Source organism: Hippocampus bargibanti, linkage group LG17 (genome assembly GCF_051943395.1).
Source record: "Hippocampus bargibanti isolate YZ-2025 linkage group LG17, ASM5194339v1, whole genome shotgun sequence".
NCBI lineage: Eukaryota > Metazoa > Chordata > Actinopteri > Syngnathiformes > Syngnathidae > Hippocampus > Hippocampus bargibanti.
The window spans coordinates 5,853,121-5,868,834 of record NC_142750.1 but is presented as its reverse complement, the minus strand read 5'-3'; the positions used below and the strand labels follow the sequence as shown (position 1 = coordinate 5,868,834).

The 15,714-nt window shown below is 38.9% G+C and overlaps 1 protein-coding gene across 4 annotated transcripts in view; it reads right to left on the bottom strand.

Annotated features, from left to right (window-relative positions):
• Nucleotides 1–463: 463 nt before the first annotated feature.
• Nucleotides 464–15,714, bottom strand: part of srcin1a (SRC kinase signaling inhibitor 1a) — an 86,586-nt gene continuing 71,335 nt past the window's right edge. For all 4 annotated transcript variants that reach the window (XM_089018792.1, XM_089018790.1, XM_089018791.1 and 1 more), the window contains 5 exons: nt 14,578–14,717; nt 13,366–13,515; nt 12,413–13,114; nt 8,994–9,122; nt 464–4,620 (listed from right to left, as the gene is read on the bottom strand). In XM_089018792.1, the coding sequence (XP_088874918.1) occupies nt 4,261–4,620; nt 8,994–9,122; nt 12,413–13,114; nt 13,366–13,515; nt 14,578–14,717 (1,481 nt within the window). In that variant the 3' untranslated portion in view covers nt 464–4,260. The remainder of the gene's footprint in view (nt 4,621–8,993; nt 9,123–12,412; nt 13,115–13,365; nt 13,516–14,577; nt 14,718–15,714) is intronic.

Genomic DNA, 15,714 nt, shown 5'->3' with positions numbered 1-15,714 from the left:
TGTAACACTTTCAGTACTAATGCTAGCTTAGTCTTGTTAGCACGAGCACAGCTAATTTATTAAAGCTAGGCATTCCAATATAATTTTACACTCCCATGATTAGTTAAGTCAATCTATCGATATCACAGTCACGTGTAATACTTTCAGTGCTAATGCTAGTTTAATGTTGTTAGTATTAGCACCGCTATTTTATTAAAGCTAGGTACTCCAATATAATTTAACACTCCCGTGATTAGTTAAGTCAATCTATCGACATCGCAGCCATGTGTAATAATTTCAGTGCTAATGCTAGTTTAATCTTGTTAGCATTAGCACAGCTATTTTATTAACGCTAGATATTCCAATATAATTTAACACTCCCATGATAAATCATGCTATCGAGATCATAGCCATGTGTGATACTTTTATTGTTAATGCTAGCTTAATCTAAAGCTAAAAGACAAGAATTCCACGGAGAATCGAGTAACTGTACAAGAGGAGGTGCACTTTATTGGACAAACAATCACAGCAAATTATGTCCAAAACATGTCAAACATATTTCCTCACGTAACATCATCCACGCTAATAAATTACAGTATGTCCAGAATCATGAGCCTTTTTTTAATAAATTGATATAGTTATACTGTATGTATTGTATTGCATATATTTATAATATATCTATGATATTGTTTTTTTGTTTTTTATGTCACACTAACTACAAACTGTGGGCAGCATTTCACTGGAGCGATTCTGCCCTAACATGCTTGCCTTTGATTCACACATAAAATCAAGAGAACATCTCAACATCACCATTACTTTTTAAAATCCTTTCTTTTATTATTTTTTTTTGAGAAAACATCCATGTTAGATATATTAATATATTTTTTTTAATCATCTTGACTGCACCGTGCAATTGCTTGAGACGATACATGCGTCTGTGTGAATAGCTTGGAACCTGTTATGAATCTACTAATAAATAATCTTCATAAATCAACAGATTTATGATCATACAGATTTGGCTTTCTGGACAGAATTTCCTGGACTTGCTAGGAACAACTTGACTATTTATACAATGTTTATTTCTTCTATTTCGCGATGCTGTTTGAACATCCACACGTTCAAGTAAAAAAACGGTACATATACTATATACAGTACTACTATATAACACATAACACATTTATTGTAATGATATTAAAAAAATGTTCAACACTTTTCTGTTGCGTTTCTGTTTTTGAACTGCTTAAGAGCGTTGCAGTCACCCAACATTCAAGTCAAGTGACCTCTAACGAACTTTGTACTTAACGCCATATAGTGGCACCTCCAACAGCAACAAAAAACACGCACACACAGTATGTGGTGATTAAAAAAATGCATTCATACATTTTTAAAAGAAAATTTAAAATATATTTTTTTGAAATAAATTATGTTTTGGGTCACTAATTCCTCAATACAGTACATATGTGATAGAACACGTGTTCATCCAGAAAATCCTAAAATAAAATAAAAAATGGATATTATATATATTTCTGAGTCTATACAGATAATATATTTTAAACAAATATCATGATATAAATGTCCCACGCATATGAATAAATCTCCAGACTGAATGTGAAATGACAAAAACGATAATCTGTACAAAATGATCACATTGTTAATTTATAAAAACTAAAGCATTTTACAGTAGATCATCATTTATAGTCTAAGTCTATATACTCTATGTACTGTATATATTAATACATATATCCTCATAATCACACTTTTTTTTCGCAAGTATACTGTCAGACACAGATATCACATACACACACACGCACGCACACACACACCCATCGACAGTATATATATATATATATATATATATATATATATATATATATATATATATATATACACTGCACAGACATACACTAATTCAAGATTATAGTTGTGCCCACCCCAAAGGATTGAAAAGAGGGTGATGGAATGGGGGGGGGGGGGTGTCAAATGCGTCAAAAATCCACATTTAGCCAATGCAGCATTTCTTAAATCCCATTTTTTTATCTGCAAAATTTGAGAAAATGTGCTCAGTGTGCTCTTCTGCCATGCTTCTGCCAAACAAATGACATATTTAAAAATGTTTCCATACATAAGGTGCACCGCATTTTAAGGGGCACATTCAATGAATGCACATATTTTTAAACGTTTTCCATCCATAAAGCGCACCGTATTATGAGGCGCATGGTCAGCTTTTGAAAAAAAAAAAAAATTCTTTTAGGTGCGCCTTATAGTGCAGAAAATACGGTAACTATCTTGGAAAATCCCCCATTCTTGTTGCTTTGTTTTCCGGTATGATAAGTACGTGCTTGTCGCTGATGACGACGCACTCTAAAGCGGCCATGCCAGCAAAATATCCAAAGGTGATTTATTTATTTATTTTAAGTGCATGAGATTAGCTAGCTAGCTAGCTAAGTACACACTGAAACTGCCTCAGATAACAACAATACAGATAATATGTTTTTATGCAACAAGGGTAACTCATACAGTGAGACCTCAACTTACAAACACCTTATCTTACAAACTTTTCGTCTTACAAACGTCAAATTTCTGAAAATTAAACCTTATAATAAGCACTATTTTCATAATACACACCCACCACAGCTGGCGGAGTGATCTTCGGCGGAAGCACACGACCGAACAGCACCAGAGGTTAAGTTACCACAGTCCTTATGGAAGGTGACTCTCCTTCCATAAGCCATCAACGACCATCAAAAAGGTAAATAAAACTTTATTTTTAATAATAATAATAATACATGACATTTATAAGCGCCTTTCAAAACTCTCAAGAACAGTTTATTTCTTTAATTACAGTCCTCATGTAATGTGCCTCTCTTTCCAAACAGCAATTCCCTTTGACCTTCAACGCCATTTCATCAAGCCATCAATGACCATCACAAATGTAAATAAAGTGACTTTATGTTACAATGCAGTGTATTTCTTTCATTACAATACAATAGCACATTTATTATACATAGAATAAGGTATGTTGTGTATAGTTTTAAGGCTTATTTAGTTGAAAAGTATATTTTATGGAAACCCGGGAACGGATTATTCCCATTTTAATGGTTTCCTATGGGAAAATTGTTTTTAAGATACACACTTTTCGCCTCACACACTCTGTCTGGGAACCAATTAAGTTCGTAAGTTGAGGTCTCACTGTACTGACATCTAAAGCCACGCCCAAAAAAGTGAAACAGTGAAAAACAGTTTTTACGATCGTCTCCAGAATCATGGTTATAATGTAAAAAAAAAAAAAAGTTCCTCAAATGAAACTGTTAAGGCTTAATAGGCAGGGATCAATAAAGGGTTTTTGTGATTGAGAAAATGATCGCAGTCTTGCAAAGCTTGGCAAACTGTGTGCGGATGGACCCCAAATGAGGCACAAGCAGGATATTTGAGCTAAATGTACATATAAGTACACACAGTGCTTAATTAAGACATTTTGTGCTTCGTCATTAAACTGTAATTAAAGTGGGGACCCCGCTCGCTTGTTGGTGTACGTTTTGTTCGAAGATAAATATTTGGCCGAAAAGTCGCCACGATGAACTGCTTGTAAGGCTGCCACCTAGTGGATGGATGTTATATTAGAGCTGAAGTTTTATTTTGAAAGGGGGTTGCAACAGTTGTGCTTACTAGGAGGTCTGAATAATATGTACTTCCTTAATTTCTAATCTATATATTGTTTAAAATATTATAGGATAGATCACAGGTGTCAAAGTCAAGGCCCGCGGGCCAAATCCGGCCCGCCACATCATTTTTTTCCATGATGATTGCTAAAATCTGAGCCAAAATTTCATATTTTTGGATGTCAACCACAATAAAAGTCGTTATTCTTGACTTCAGATTTGAAAACGAGTTATTCATTAATTTGCTGTGTGCTCTATATGTAATATTTGAAGGGATTTAAACATTCTAATGGGTTCCCCAAATTCATAACGGCCCTCGAGAGGAAACCATAACTACAATGTGGCCCACGGCAAAAAATGACTTTGACACCCCTGGGATAGATGAAGCGATAATTGATCTCGATCAGCATTAAAAGCAGTCGCAGCTTGATTTCCATCATATCCCGATTGATTGAAATGCATGTGCATACGGAGTGTACCAACGCGGTGACGATTATCGCAACTCAATGTTTTAAAACAGGACAAGCTTATCGGGTGGGAGGATAAAGAAGGTCCGCTTTTGTGCTTTGGAGGGGAGGATTCCCTTCATGGACCTTCAGAACCACGTGGGACACTTTGACCGTTACCGTGTATTCTTGCAGCCGCTGAGACCCTCCAGACCGGCCTTGAGCGACGTCGGCGAGCACGGCGACAGGACGGGCGAGGACGACGAGGACAAGGTGGCGGTGGGCGTCTGCGACGAAGAGGAGGCGGGCGAGGGTGAGCGACTGCTGGGCGAGGGCAAGGAGGACGCGGCCGCCGCCGCCGCCCGTTGCTGTTGTTCGCGGAGGAGGCGGTGCTGGCGCAGAGCGGAAGACAGCAACAGGGCCTCGGCGCTCAGGCCGGCGGCCGACAGGCTAGCCAGCAACGCCTTAGCCTGGACGGGCGACGCCCTCAGCGTGGGACCCTCCGCCCTCCTGCGGCGGATCCCCGACTCGACGCCCTTCAGGTCAGAGGACACGTGATGAGGGGAGTGATGAGAACGGACCAGGGGAGGGCGATGACAACGTCCTACAAAGGAGAGGTTGCCTGCGCATACATGCTCACAAGGTGCTCACTGCCAGTGGGGGACGACGACGGGGGGGCGGTTATCGTGCGTTGGCGAAGGCGGGTGGGCGCACGCCGCCAAGAGGAAGACGGGTGACGAAGAGCAGGAGGGGGAGGAGGGAGGACAGAACAAACAAAGGACACATTATTCCAGGCAGACACGAACATGTGCGACGGGCTCGGTGCCATCGACACATGAAGAGCAATACGGGTTTTATTTTGACTTTTAATGATGAGGACCGCATTAAAAAAATCAAAATAATCACACTTGTATTCAGCACAATCACATGTAATGACGGTATCAGCCACGAGATGGCGACATTTGAATACACCGTTTAAAAACTTTTGTTGTTGCTTTTGTTAAAGGGCAACCGACATCACTTTTTTTTTTTTTTTTAACTGACATCAGAAAAACGTTTCATAGCATCTAAAATACCCAAAACATGCAGTATGATATTTTTATTCAAATGCAAAACACCAATAAAAAATGACTTAAAGTGTCCAAAATCTGCAAAAAATTGAGCTGCGAATTAGGCATTTTCAGAAAGTCCCGCCCCCCAGTTCGTGACATCACGCCAAGACGTCTTGCATTGCTGGAGAATCCAAACAATGGCTTCAGATTCGGAGAATATGCTTTCTTGTTACACATCCAGTTATGAATATGATTCAAATAGTTCTGAAGAGGAAAGCATACATGTTTGCAATTGATTAAAGAATTTATTCCGTGTCATTTTGAGGCAAACGGGCGGGGGGGAATGTCTCACCCAAAAAGAGGCAATAAAATGGCCACCGAGCTGTGAGGAATGAATTAGCCCGTTTCCACAGGCTGATATATTCCTTCAATGGAGCTTGGAATCCCTCTGCTGGCGGCTTTTGGATTTAACACACGTTTAAAAAAAAAAAAAAACAGTACAGCAAAATACATTGACGTGATGGAAAGACGCTACAATGCGTCTTTTTTACGGTCAGGAGGCGGTCCTTTTCTGACGTCACACGAGGACTCGTCACCAACTCAAAAACAAGACTTCCTGAATGTTCAGAGCGAGTCTTAAAATGTAAAATATAGCTATACGCGGTGGAATCTTATTAAAATACGCCCAGTAGAAGTCATTTGAAGCCATTTTACAAATTATGGACACAACTTGTCCGGAGACGTCGGTTGTCCTTTAAAGGGGAGAATGACGAATGAAACAGCATCCACTATATGACAGGACAAGTGATGGATCATCAAGGCCAGCAAAGCCTTCGCTGCTGGCCTAAAAATATCTGAATCACGGACTGATGTTAACTCTTTAACTCATTCAACTTATTACTTCTGAATCAATCCAGACTAAAAAACTGTGGTGTGGTTTACTCTAAATCCACTAGAGGGTACCATTAGCCAGGAAATAACTGACCGGATTGGTAAAAATTATCTGGCTGGCTATCTAGCTAGCTATCTATTAGCTATCTATTAGCTATCTATTATCTAGTTATCTAGATAGCTATCTATTAGCTATCTGTTCGTTATCTATTGGCTATCTATTAGCTATCATTATCTAGTTAGCTAGGTAGCTATCTATTTGCTATCTATTAGCTATCTAGCGGGCTACATAGCTAGCTAGCTATTAGTTGGCAAAAAATGAATTCATCAATATCACATTCAATTTTGGTGGTCTCAGATTGTGATGCGATTGGTAAAAATTACCTGGCTGGCTATCTAGCTAGCTAGCTATTAGGTATCTATTAGCTATCTATTATCTAGTTATCTAGCTAGCTATCCATTAGCTATCTGTTAGTTATCTATTAGCTATCCATTACCTATCTGTTAGCTATCTATTAGCTATCTATTATCTAGTTAGCTAGGAAGCTATCTATTTGCTATCTATTAGCTATCTAGCGGGCTATATAGCTATGTAGCTATTAGTTGGCTGGCTATCTAGCTTGCTATCTATTAGCTATCTATTATATAGTTCGCTAGCTTTCTATCTATTTGAGTTACTTCCGGGTTGAGTGAACGCTGGCGCGTGTGGCTGCCGCTACTCACCCACAGAAAAACTGATCATGTGACTGTAAAGTGAGCTTTAGAGTTTTGAAAGGCGCTTATAAATGAAATGTATTATTATTATTATTTTTATAAAAATCCCCAGTGGCGCCTTTACATTCTGTGATTATCCTGGATGATGACGATAATGATGATGATATGAGTGAGCGCTTGCTCTTCATCCTCGCTATTTCCTTTCCTTTATGTCCCATGCTTCCGCCTGCCGCAATTTACGCCCGCCATCCTCGCCGTGAGCCGAGCAGATTCTCGTACTTGTCTCATGAAAGCCAAATTATTCTAATTATTTCAGCAAGACGCTGACTGCCAGCTAGCTTTTTCTGTTTTTGTCTCCCTTTGAAAAGAACTGCTGAAAAGAAAGTGCATGGACACTTTAAGCTAATTGTGGAACTAAACGGCTCTCTACGGCGTTAACCGTGTGACGTTAGCTCAACATTACTAGCTAATTAAAATATAGTGGTGCATGAATTTTAATATATATTTACTAACAGTTGTGCGGCTTCATTTTTTTAAAGAACAAAACCCAGGATGTATTTAAGTTAAGTATATATACATGTATTTATCATTGTCTATATTATTTATTAGACCAAATACACTCCCTGTCAGTTTGCTAGCCAGCGCTAGCAGACTAGCAAACTGTCCAAGTATCATTAACATTATATTTCTATATTTTTTATTAGACCAAACACATGTACATGCCCTAGTTTGCTAGCGAGCGTTAACAGGCTCGTAAACTGTTTGTCCAAGTATCATTAACATCATATGTCTGTATTATTTATTAGACCAAATATACTCCCTATCAGTTTGCTAGCCAGCGCTAGCAGGCTCGCAAACTGTCCAAGTATCATTAACATTATATTTCTTAGACCACTAATTATTCGACCAAATACACACCCTTATCAGTTTTCTACCTTGTGCTAACAGGCTAGTAAACTGTTTGTTAGCCTGCTAGCCAGCGTTAGCAGGCTCGCAAACCGGATAACAGCAAGCTAATAACGAATAGTATAGTATTTTTCATAGCCTCTAGGTGATGGTAAGATTAAGGCTACTTCAGTCTATTAAAAATCATGTTTATTGTTAATAAAGCACTTTAAAATGGAAGTAAGTCTAAATGCTTTCTCGACTTCTCTTTTCTAGGTGACCAGCAAGTGGTGAGGCTAACATTGTGAGAAATGTCCGTTATTTCCAGACCTGAAAGGTAGCAACCCTAATCAGCTATCATAGGATGCTTGTTATTTTTGACGGCAAAAAAAAAAGCGATTTGCATCGCGGTAAATGGGTATAATCATAAAAAGCCGAGCGGCAATGATGTGGAAAAAAAATAGGATGATTACCCGAGCGACGTCTCGTCAAATCAACAAGGCAGCAGCGGGGCCGACATTGATGGCTAATCAAGGTGAAAGTTTCTTGCTTGGTGACAACTTAATGGCTTCTCAAAAATATATTTGACGTCAAATCACAGAATATAGTCAATGTGTCCAAATGAAAATGGCTAAGAGCACTAAAATACATTTTGAACCTTTTTACCTGGGCTAAGAATAATAATTTGGTAGGATAATAATAATAGTTTCATATTGTCATATTTTTACTGATGGTTTTGTTTGCTACTTTGGACCTTTTTGTTCTGATGACTTTTTTGTTTGAGATATTGTTCCTGCTGACTTATTTAATACTATTTGTCAAACACACCCTGCTTTTCCCTCTCGACCCGTTCTTTTTCTTTCAAATGGACAGCAGTCTAAATAATAATAATAATAATAATAATAATAATAAAACAATAATAATAATAATAATAATAATAATAATAATAATAAAATAATAATAATAATAAAATAATAATAATAATAATAATAATAATAATAATAATAATACATTTAATTTATAAGCACCGTTGAAATCACCCAAGGACACTTTACAATTAAAAGAACAAGAAACACCAGAACAATAAAACCACAAATAAATATATAATAATAATAATAATAATAATAATATCTAATAAATAATAAAAACAATAAATAAATAAATAAATAATAAAAAAATAATAAAGCCAAATTCCGAAAGCTTCAGCTGTTGCTCATGATATTTATCAAACATCGAAAAAGGCTTCTCTGTCCCTGCATCCCAAATGAAAGCAAATTTATGATGACTACAACACAAAGGAGCAATAGCATGCAGGTGAAGTCACGAACGTATACTGTACACGTAACCCTGAAAAGAACATCCAGTACCTGCTGCTGGGTCTTCAGGAAATCTTCCCTCTTGCCACCTTTAAATTTTTCTGTGCTGTTCTGCTGTTGCAGCTGCTTCAGCTTGGAGGCCGGAGTTGGTGGGACCTTACAGAGGGTGCCGTTCCCTCCCTGGAAAAGACAATTGGGAAAAATGATAAGTATCTTCGTGAGGAATATTTCACCAGAAAATGTTTTTGTTTTGATGCAAGAGGAGATGATATTTTACTTATTTACACTCTATTTTTAGGGGAATTGTACGGAAGAGGATTAGGGGACTGAAGAAGAAAAAATAAGGTTGGTAAGATTCTCACTTTATTCTCAGAATTCTGACTTTATTCTTAGAATTCTCACTTGAATTCTCACTTTAAAGTCAGACTTTCGAGAATAAAGTCAGAATTCTGAGAATAAAGTCAGAATTCTCATTTTAAATTCAGAATTCTGACTTTAAAGTCAGAATTTTGACTTTATTCTCTGAATTCTTTAAATTCTTGAAAGTCAGAATTGTGACTTTATTCTCAGAATTCTGACTTTATTCTCGGAAGTCTGACTTTAAAGTGAGAATTCAAGTGAGAATTCTAAGAATAAAGTCAGAATTCTGAGAATAAAGTGAGAATCTTACCAACCTATAAGTCACAATTCTCATTTTGAAGTCAGAATTCTGAGAATAAAGACAGAATTCTCGTTTTAAAGTCAGAATTTTTATTTTCAAGTCAGAATTCTGACTTTAAAGTGTGAATTCTGAGAATAAAGTGAGAATTCTCACTTTAAAGTCAGAATTCTCATTTGAAAGTCAGAATTCTGACTTTAAAGTGAGAATTCTGAGAATAAAGTCAGAATTCTCACTTTAAAGTCAGAATTCTCATTTTAAAGTCAGAATTCTGTGAATAAAATCAGAGTTCTCACTTTAAAGTGACATTTCTGACATTAAAGTGAGAATCTTGCCAACCTTTTTTTCTTCAGTGGCCCTCATCCTCTTCCGTAGAATTGAAACACAACTTTTACTGTATGTTTAATTCTGCTTGAATGCAAAGTGGCAGTGCTTTTGCCATCTCTGCAAAGAAACGAAGGCGCCGTATGAAAGTCGGCAGCGTGTCTGAGTTAATACGAGATGAACTTCACAAGCTGCCACGCCGCCTCGCTTTTGCCATCCAACAAGCGTTTGGAGAGAGCGTGTTGGAGCGACCATGTAGCGTGTGATGCAAAGACATGCATGACGAAACAACCCGAGAGGACGTTGAAATCCTCTCGCTCTGCCCAGTGGGAAATTATATCCCAAATCGCATTTGTAACAGCGGAATATGACAGCCTGGCCAGCACTGAGTGGGAGGCTGTACTGACATGTACATAGCAACTGGGAATGCTACTATAGTGTCATTGTACGTTAAAGTAGCTGATTTTTCAGTGACCCCCACTGAGCTTTATTCAAATACTACATTAACTCATTCACTGCCATTCCAGAATTTATTCGGGAATTGAAAATATGACGTGGAGTGCCATTCCCGAATTTATTCGGGTTTTGTTTTTTTCATGCTTGAGTGCCAATAAAACGCTGGCCATGGCCTCTTTTCCACAAGGGGGCAGTATTTTCCTTTTTTTCCATTTTAGTGCTTTGTTCCAGCTTCAGCTGTTGTTAAAGCGCTATATGAACCAATATGTATACAGTGATACCTCGGTTTACGCTTGGCTTACAAACTTTTCGGTTTACGAACGTTACATTTATGAAAATTTTACCTTGGCATACGAACTTTACCTTGGCATAAGGACTTTTTTTTCGTACACAGAACTGCCTCAAAGGGTGATGTGTCATTCGCGAACGAGCCCTTTCTTCTAACAACAAAATGGCAGCCGACTGTTTTTGTCCTCTATTTCTTTGGTTAAAGCCACGTGATTGGTTAAGAACACAGCAGTGAGGGGGGATAGTTTAAACATTAAAGACAGGCAGACGACAGTGAGAGAGTTTAAACTTTGATAGTTCAAAGGTAGTGTAGACTGCAAAGTTAAAATATCCCATCAATCAGGCTCCACAAACAACCTGCACGAACCATCTGTACACTTGATGTAAAAAGCTATCAACCCAGCTAAACAGAACACAATTGATGAGGAACTAGATACAATTATCTCAGAGAAAGCACCTCCAAAGGATCATTCCTCAAGATGGTGAAAGAAGAAGGCTACATTCCTCATCAAGTGTTTTATGCTGATGAAACCAGCCACTCCATTCCATCAAGCCATCAACGACCATTACAAAGGTAAATAAAACGACTTTATTATACAGTACAGTTTATTTCTTTAATTATAATAATGTGTAGTTGTAAGGCTTAGAAAATTAGAAAGTAGAAAATTATGTTTTATGGTGACCTGGGAACGGATTATTCTTATTTTAATGGTTTCCTACGGGAAATTAATTTTTGGGATAAACACTTTTCGCCTTACACACTCTGTCTGGGAACAAATTAAGTTCGTAAGCCAATGTATCACTGTATATTGCATTGTATTTTGGACAACTGCCCCCATTTCAAGCTCATATAACTCCATACCCATATAATTTAGTAATTAACATTTTTTTTCTGATGAGAGAAGAAAGTCTGAGGTTTCTTTCCCTGCATTGAATGTTTATGTTGTCCTAAAACTCAATGTTTTGCGGATCCTGGAATTTGAGTGACAATGCCAAAAACCCTGGCACTGGAGTGGAACCATTTTTGCACATCGTCTGGTAGTGAATAAGTTAAATATGTTGCAGGCAGTGGACACGTACAATGTGTTTAGCTACACAAGGCGGCATTTTTTTTAGGATGTAGTATCGAGTAGTTAAAATATGGAAGCCTATTTCCGTTCCTCAAAAAATGTATTTCGGTTTATTCACGCTTGTACCAAAATTCACCAAAAATATCTCAATCGAAAATAATCAGAAATTTGATCTCCTTTTATATTTGATTAAAATGTAGCGTACTGTAAGTTTTATACATATTCAGAATGCATTTATCAATGTTTCAAGCATTTAGAAAAACAGACCCCAATATGAATATGGAGATTACCCTTATACCAATTTTTACACAGAAATAAGCTTCCAATAACTTAAAAACATTATTTTAGTATCACAATGAACCAGTATCATCATTAACACAACACAACAAAGATGAAAAGAGTTTTGGAAAAGAAGCAAAGAAACGACAATAAAAAAGATATTTTTTTGTTTTTTTTATTGTCAGTTTAAAGCATGAGAGGGGTTGAGAGACGACAGCCAACCAGCCAACAGCCAATCACAGCGCAAGACAAGTCTGGTGTCTGTCTCGCCCCTTTTCCTTTTCTGAGCCAATGGGGGAGCAGACATCAGAGGCGTGAGAAGTTCTCCGCAAACCCTCAGAGAGAGGAAATGAGGAAAAGAAATGTTTCGGGGCAAAGAGGCGTGTGGAAAGAACCTGTCTCGATGTTGAGGGCTTGGGTGGCACCGACGGTTTCTTGCTGGTTTTGGCGTCAACAAACTCGTCACGGGCACCGCCGCTGAATTCCTGTAACGTGTTCTCCAACTCTCGAATGGTCTCCTCCAAACTGTCCAGCTTCTTGTAGGTAGTCTGGCGTACATTTTCTCCTGGTTCGGACTCCACGGAGATTAGGTCTGATGTTGAAAGACTTCGATCTTCTGCAGGAGTCTTCCTGCTGAGCTTTAGAACCACGTCCCCTGTTTCAATCCCTTTCCTCAGAGCCATCACCAGAGAACTCGGCTGGATGTGTGAAGATCTTTTTCTGGGTTTGGTCTGCAGCGGCAATGTCTCCAGAATGGAAAGCAGGAGCCCATAGGCCTCCTTGAGCGTGGCCTCCTCCCTGAAAAGAAGCAGCAAAGGCCGCTCACTCAAGTGCGCCTCCGAGAACGCCGCGGTGTGCTTGGAGACGGTGAGCGTTTGCAAAATGACTCCCATGGCGGCACTCAGCTCCTGGGCCTCGGAAGGCGAAAGTGCCCTGATCTCCAGCTCGGTTAGGAGCAAAGTCACTTCCTGTTTGACGTCTTCCCCTCGGAAATGATCAGACTCCGTTTCACGAGGTGAAACGCTCGGTGTCACGGAACAACGGGGCGCATCTCGGACGGTCAAGGGGATGTGTGGAATGTAACACAAAGGTCTGTCCTACAAACCAGGAAAGCACTTGAATTCATTTGGGATTGAAACACAGCGACGGAAGACCCAACGGACGCAAAAGATGCCAAGTGAATATTCAACATGTAGCATTTGCGTGAACCACGAGGACGTAATTGAACGCGGTCACGTCTGGTTCGCCACATACGAACTGCTTTGAACATGTGGTCATTGTTAGCGAGCACATCTGGCCAATAACAGATTCGCAATTTTCCACGAGGGCATATCGATAAAGCTTATACCTCTAACTGGGCAGAACTTTTCTCCTGTTCTGCATCAGTCTTGTCTCCGGACAGTGTTGGAGGCGTGGACGCCGGACGAGGGTTTTCTGACACCGTCCTCCTTAACTTCACGTGAGGCTTTTGACTCTCCACCTCGTCAGAGTCGGACTTCTGAAAGTATGACGGGAAAGCATTTTCAAGCACTTTAGTGAATTTTAATTTAGTCACTGCCATTTCCGAAGGGAATTGAAAAGCATGATGTGGAGCGCCATTCCCGAATTTGTTTTGCTTTGGTGCCAAAAAAGCGCTGGTCAGACCTCTGGAAATGTTTTATCGAGGGGGATTTGCTTTTTGACCATGTTAGCGCTTTGTTCCAGCTTTGGCTGTTGTTAAAGTGCTATATAAACCAATATATGCATTGCATTGTATTTCGTACTAATTTCAAGATCAGATAACTCCAGACCCATATAACTTAGGAATTAACTGTTTTTTTTCTGATGAAAGAAGAGAGTCTTAGGTTTCTTACGCTGCATTGAATGTTGATGTCATCCTAAAACTCAATATTCTGTGGGTCCTGGAATTCGAGTGACAATGACAAAAACCCTGGCACTGGAGTGGACACATTTTTTGCACATCGTCTGGCAGATAAGGAGTTAATTTGGATTGGATGATTTTAAACAACAATCTATGTGTGTTTTCCCTTCCGTAGTGTGACTGCAATTTAACATATGATTACTTTTTTACAAGGTTCTCTTCTCATCAGTGGTGGACCGTCAGGGCCTTCAAGGCCTTCTCTGCTGGCCTAAAAATATCTGAATCACAGACTGATATGAATTATATTTTGTCTATGAATTTTTATGAAATAATTCCAAATTGTCTTTCAGCCTCCTTGTATAACTTTTCCCGTGTTGTGCTGCTTCCAGACATGTGTTATCGTATTTCAGCATTTAACCAATCACATTTCAGCCATCATTTGTTACCAGGGTCAGAAATCTACCTGGACTGGTGTGAATCAAACTGGTGCTCTAACCAATCAGATTTCGAGTTGGCAAACCAGCCTAATTGACGGCGCTGGTCAACGTCAGAGTTATCGCAAACGTAGTTTGCAAAAACTGCTGTGATCATAAGCTGCTAGTGACAAAAGCATACTAGCCAGAGCTAGCACACTGTATCGGTAGATGATGTCAACCGTTGATACCTTCATACAGTCTCTAATTATGGGATGTGAGTTACCTTGACGCTCTTCCCAGGAATGAGGGGCTCCCCGCTGCGGGTGATCAAGCCCGGAGAAGAAGGGAAGCTGCGTCTGGGTGGAGGGGGCGGAGGGGACTTGGAGGGTTTCTCTGTGCGGTAGCGAGGCAGCGTCAGCTCATCTGCGGAGGGTTAATAAACAAAAAAAATTGGACTTGCGTCATGGCCATGCAAACTCACTTTTTGCGTCAAAATGAACGCATTGGATGCTTTAGGAAGAATATCTGAAGGTATTATTGTAATTCGAAGACTGAACCTACTCAGAACAGGCAATTTACATCATGCTTTGGGAAGCTTTGGGAAGCCTAATCACAAGTAGACTATTTCTGGTAGATGTGTTTTTGTAACAGGGATGATTATCTTTTGTAGTTATTTCTCTTTTGTGGATCCTCACGATGTCCCCACACCACCTGTTTACCAACTGTTTACCAATATACTTCACATAACTACCGATTTACTGTTAAAATTGACAACTTTTGAGACATGAAAGAACTTCACCTCCATTTTGAACCTCCATTTTGTACAACTAAAGCTAGCTAGCTGCCGTTTAGAAATGAAAGAAAAATTATGCCCATTACACGGTAAGATCAGAGCATTGACATCAAATGGTGAGTAGTTTTACTTTACTTGAATGTTATTGTGCCAATTACATTTTATATTTGAGTTAGTGGTGTTACACTTCTGGGTTGAGTGAACGCTGGAGCGGCTGGCTGCCGCAGCTCACCCGCAGAAAAAAAATGTTGTTCTTATCCTATGCCTGTAAAGTGTCCTTGAGAGTTTTGAAAGGCGCTTATAAATGCAATTTATTATTATTATTAGTATTATTATTATTATTGTTGCTATTGCTATTATTATTATTATTATTATTATTATTATTATTATTAGTATCTCAATATCTCATATCTATGTTGGAGATTGGTGGTAGAAATGTTGAGTATTGCTGTATATTGGTTGGTAAGTGGTTTATTGATATTTTTTTTTACTGACGTGTGAATGGGGTTATGTTTTAAAAATAGCTTGAAAATGTGTATGCTTCAACCCAGCTAATCTAATTCGCAACAGTAGCTCGTCCACCCGGTACTTCAAAGCCTGCGTTTGAAATTATTATTCCAAATGAAA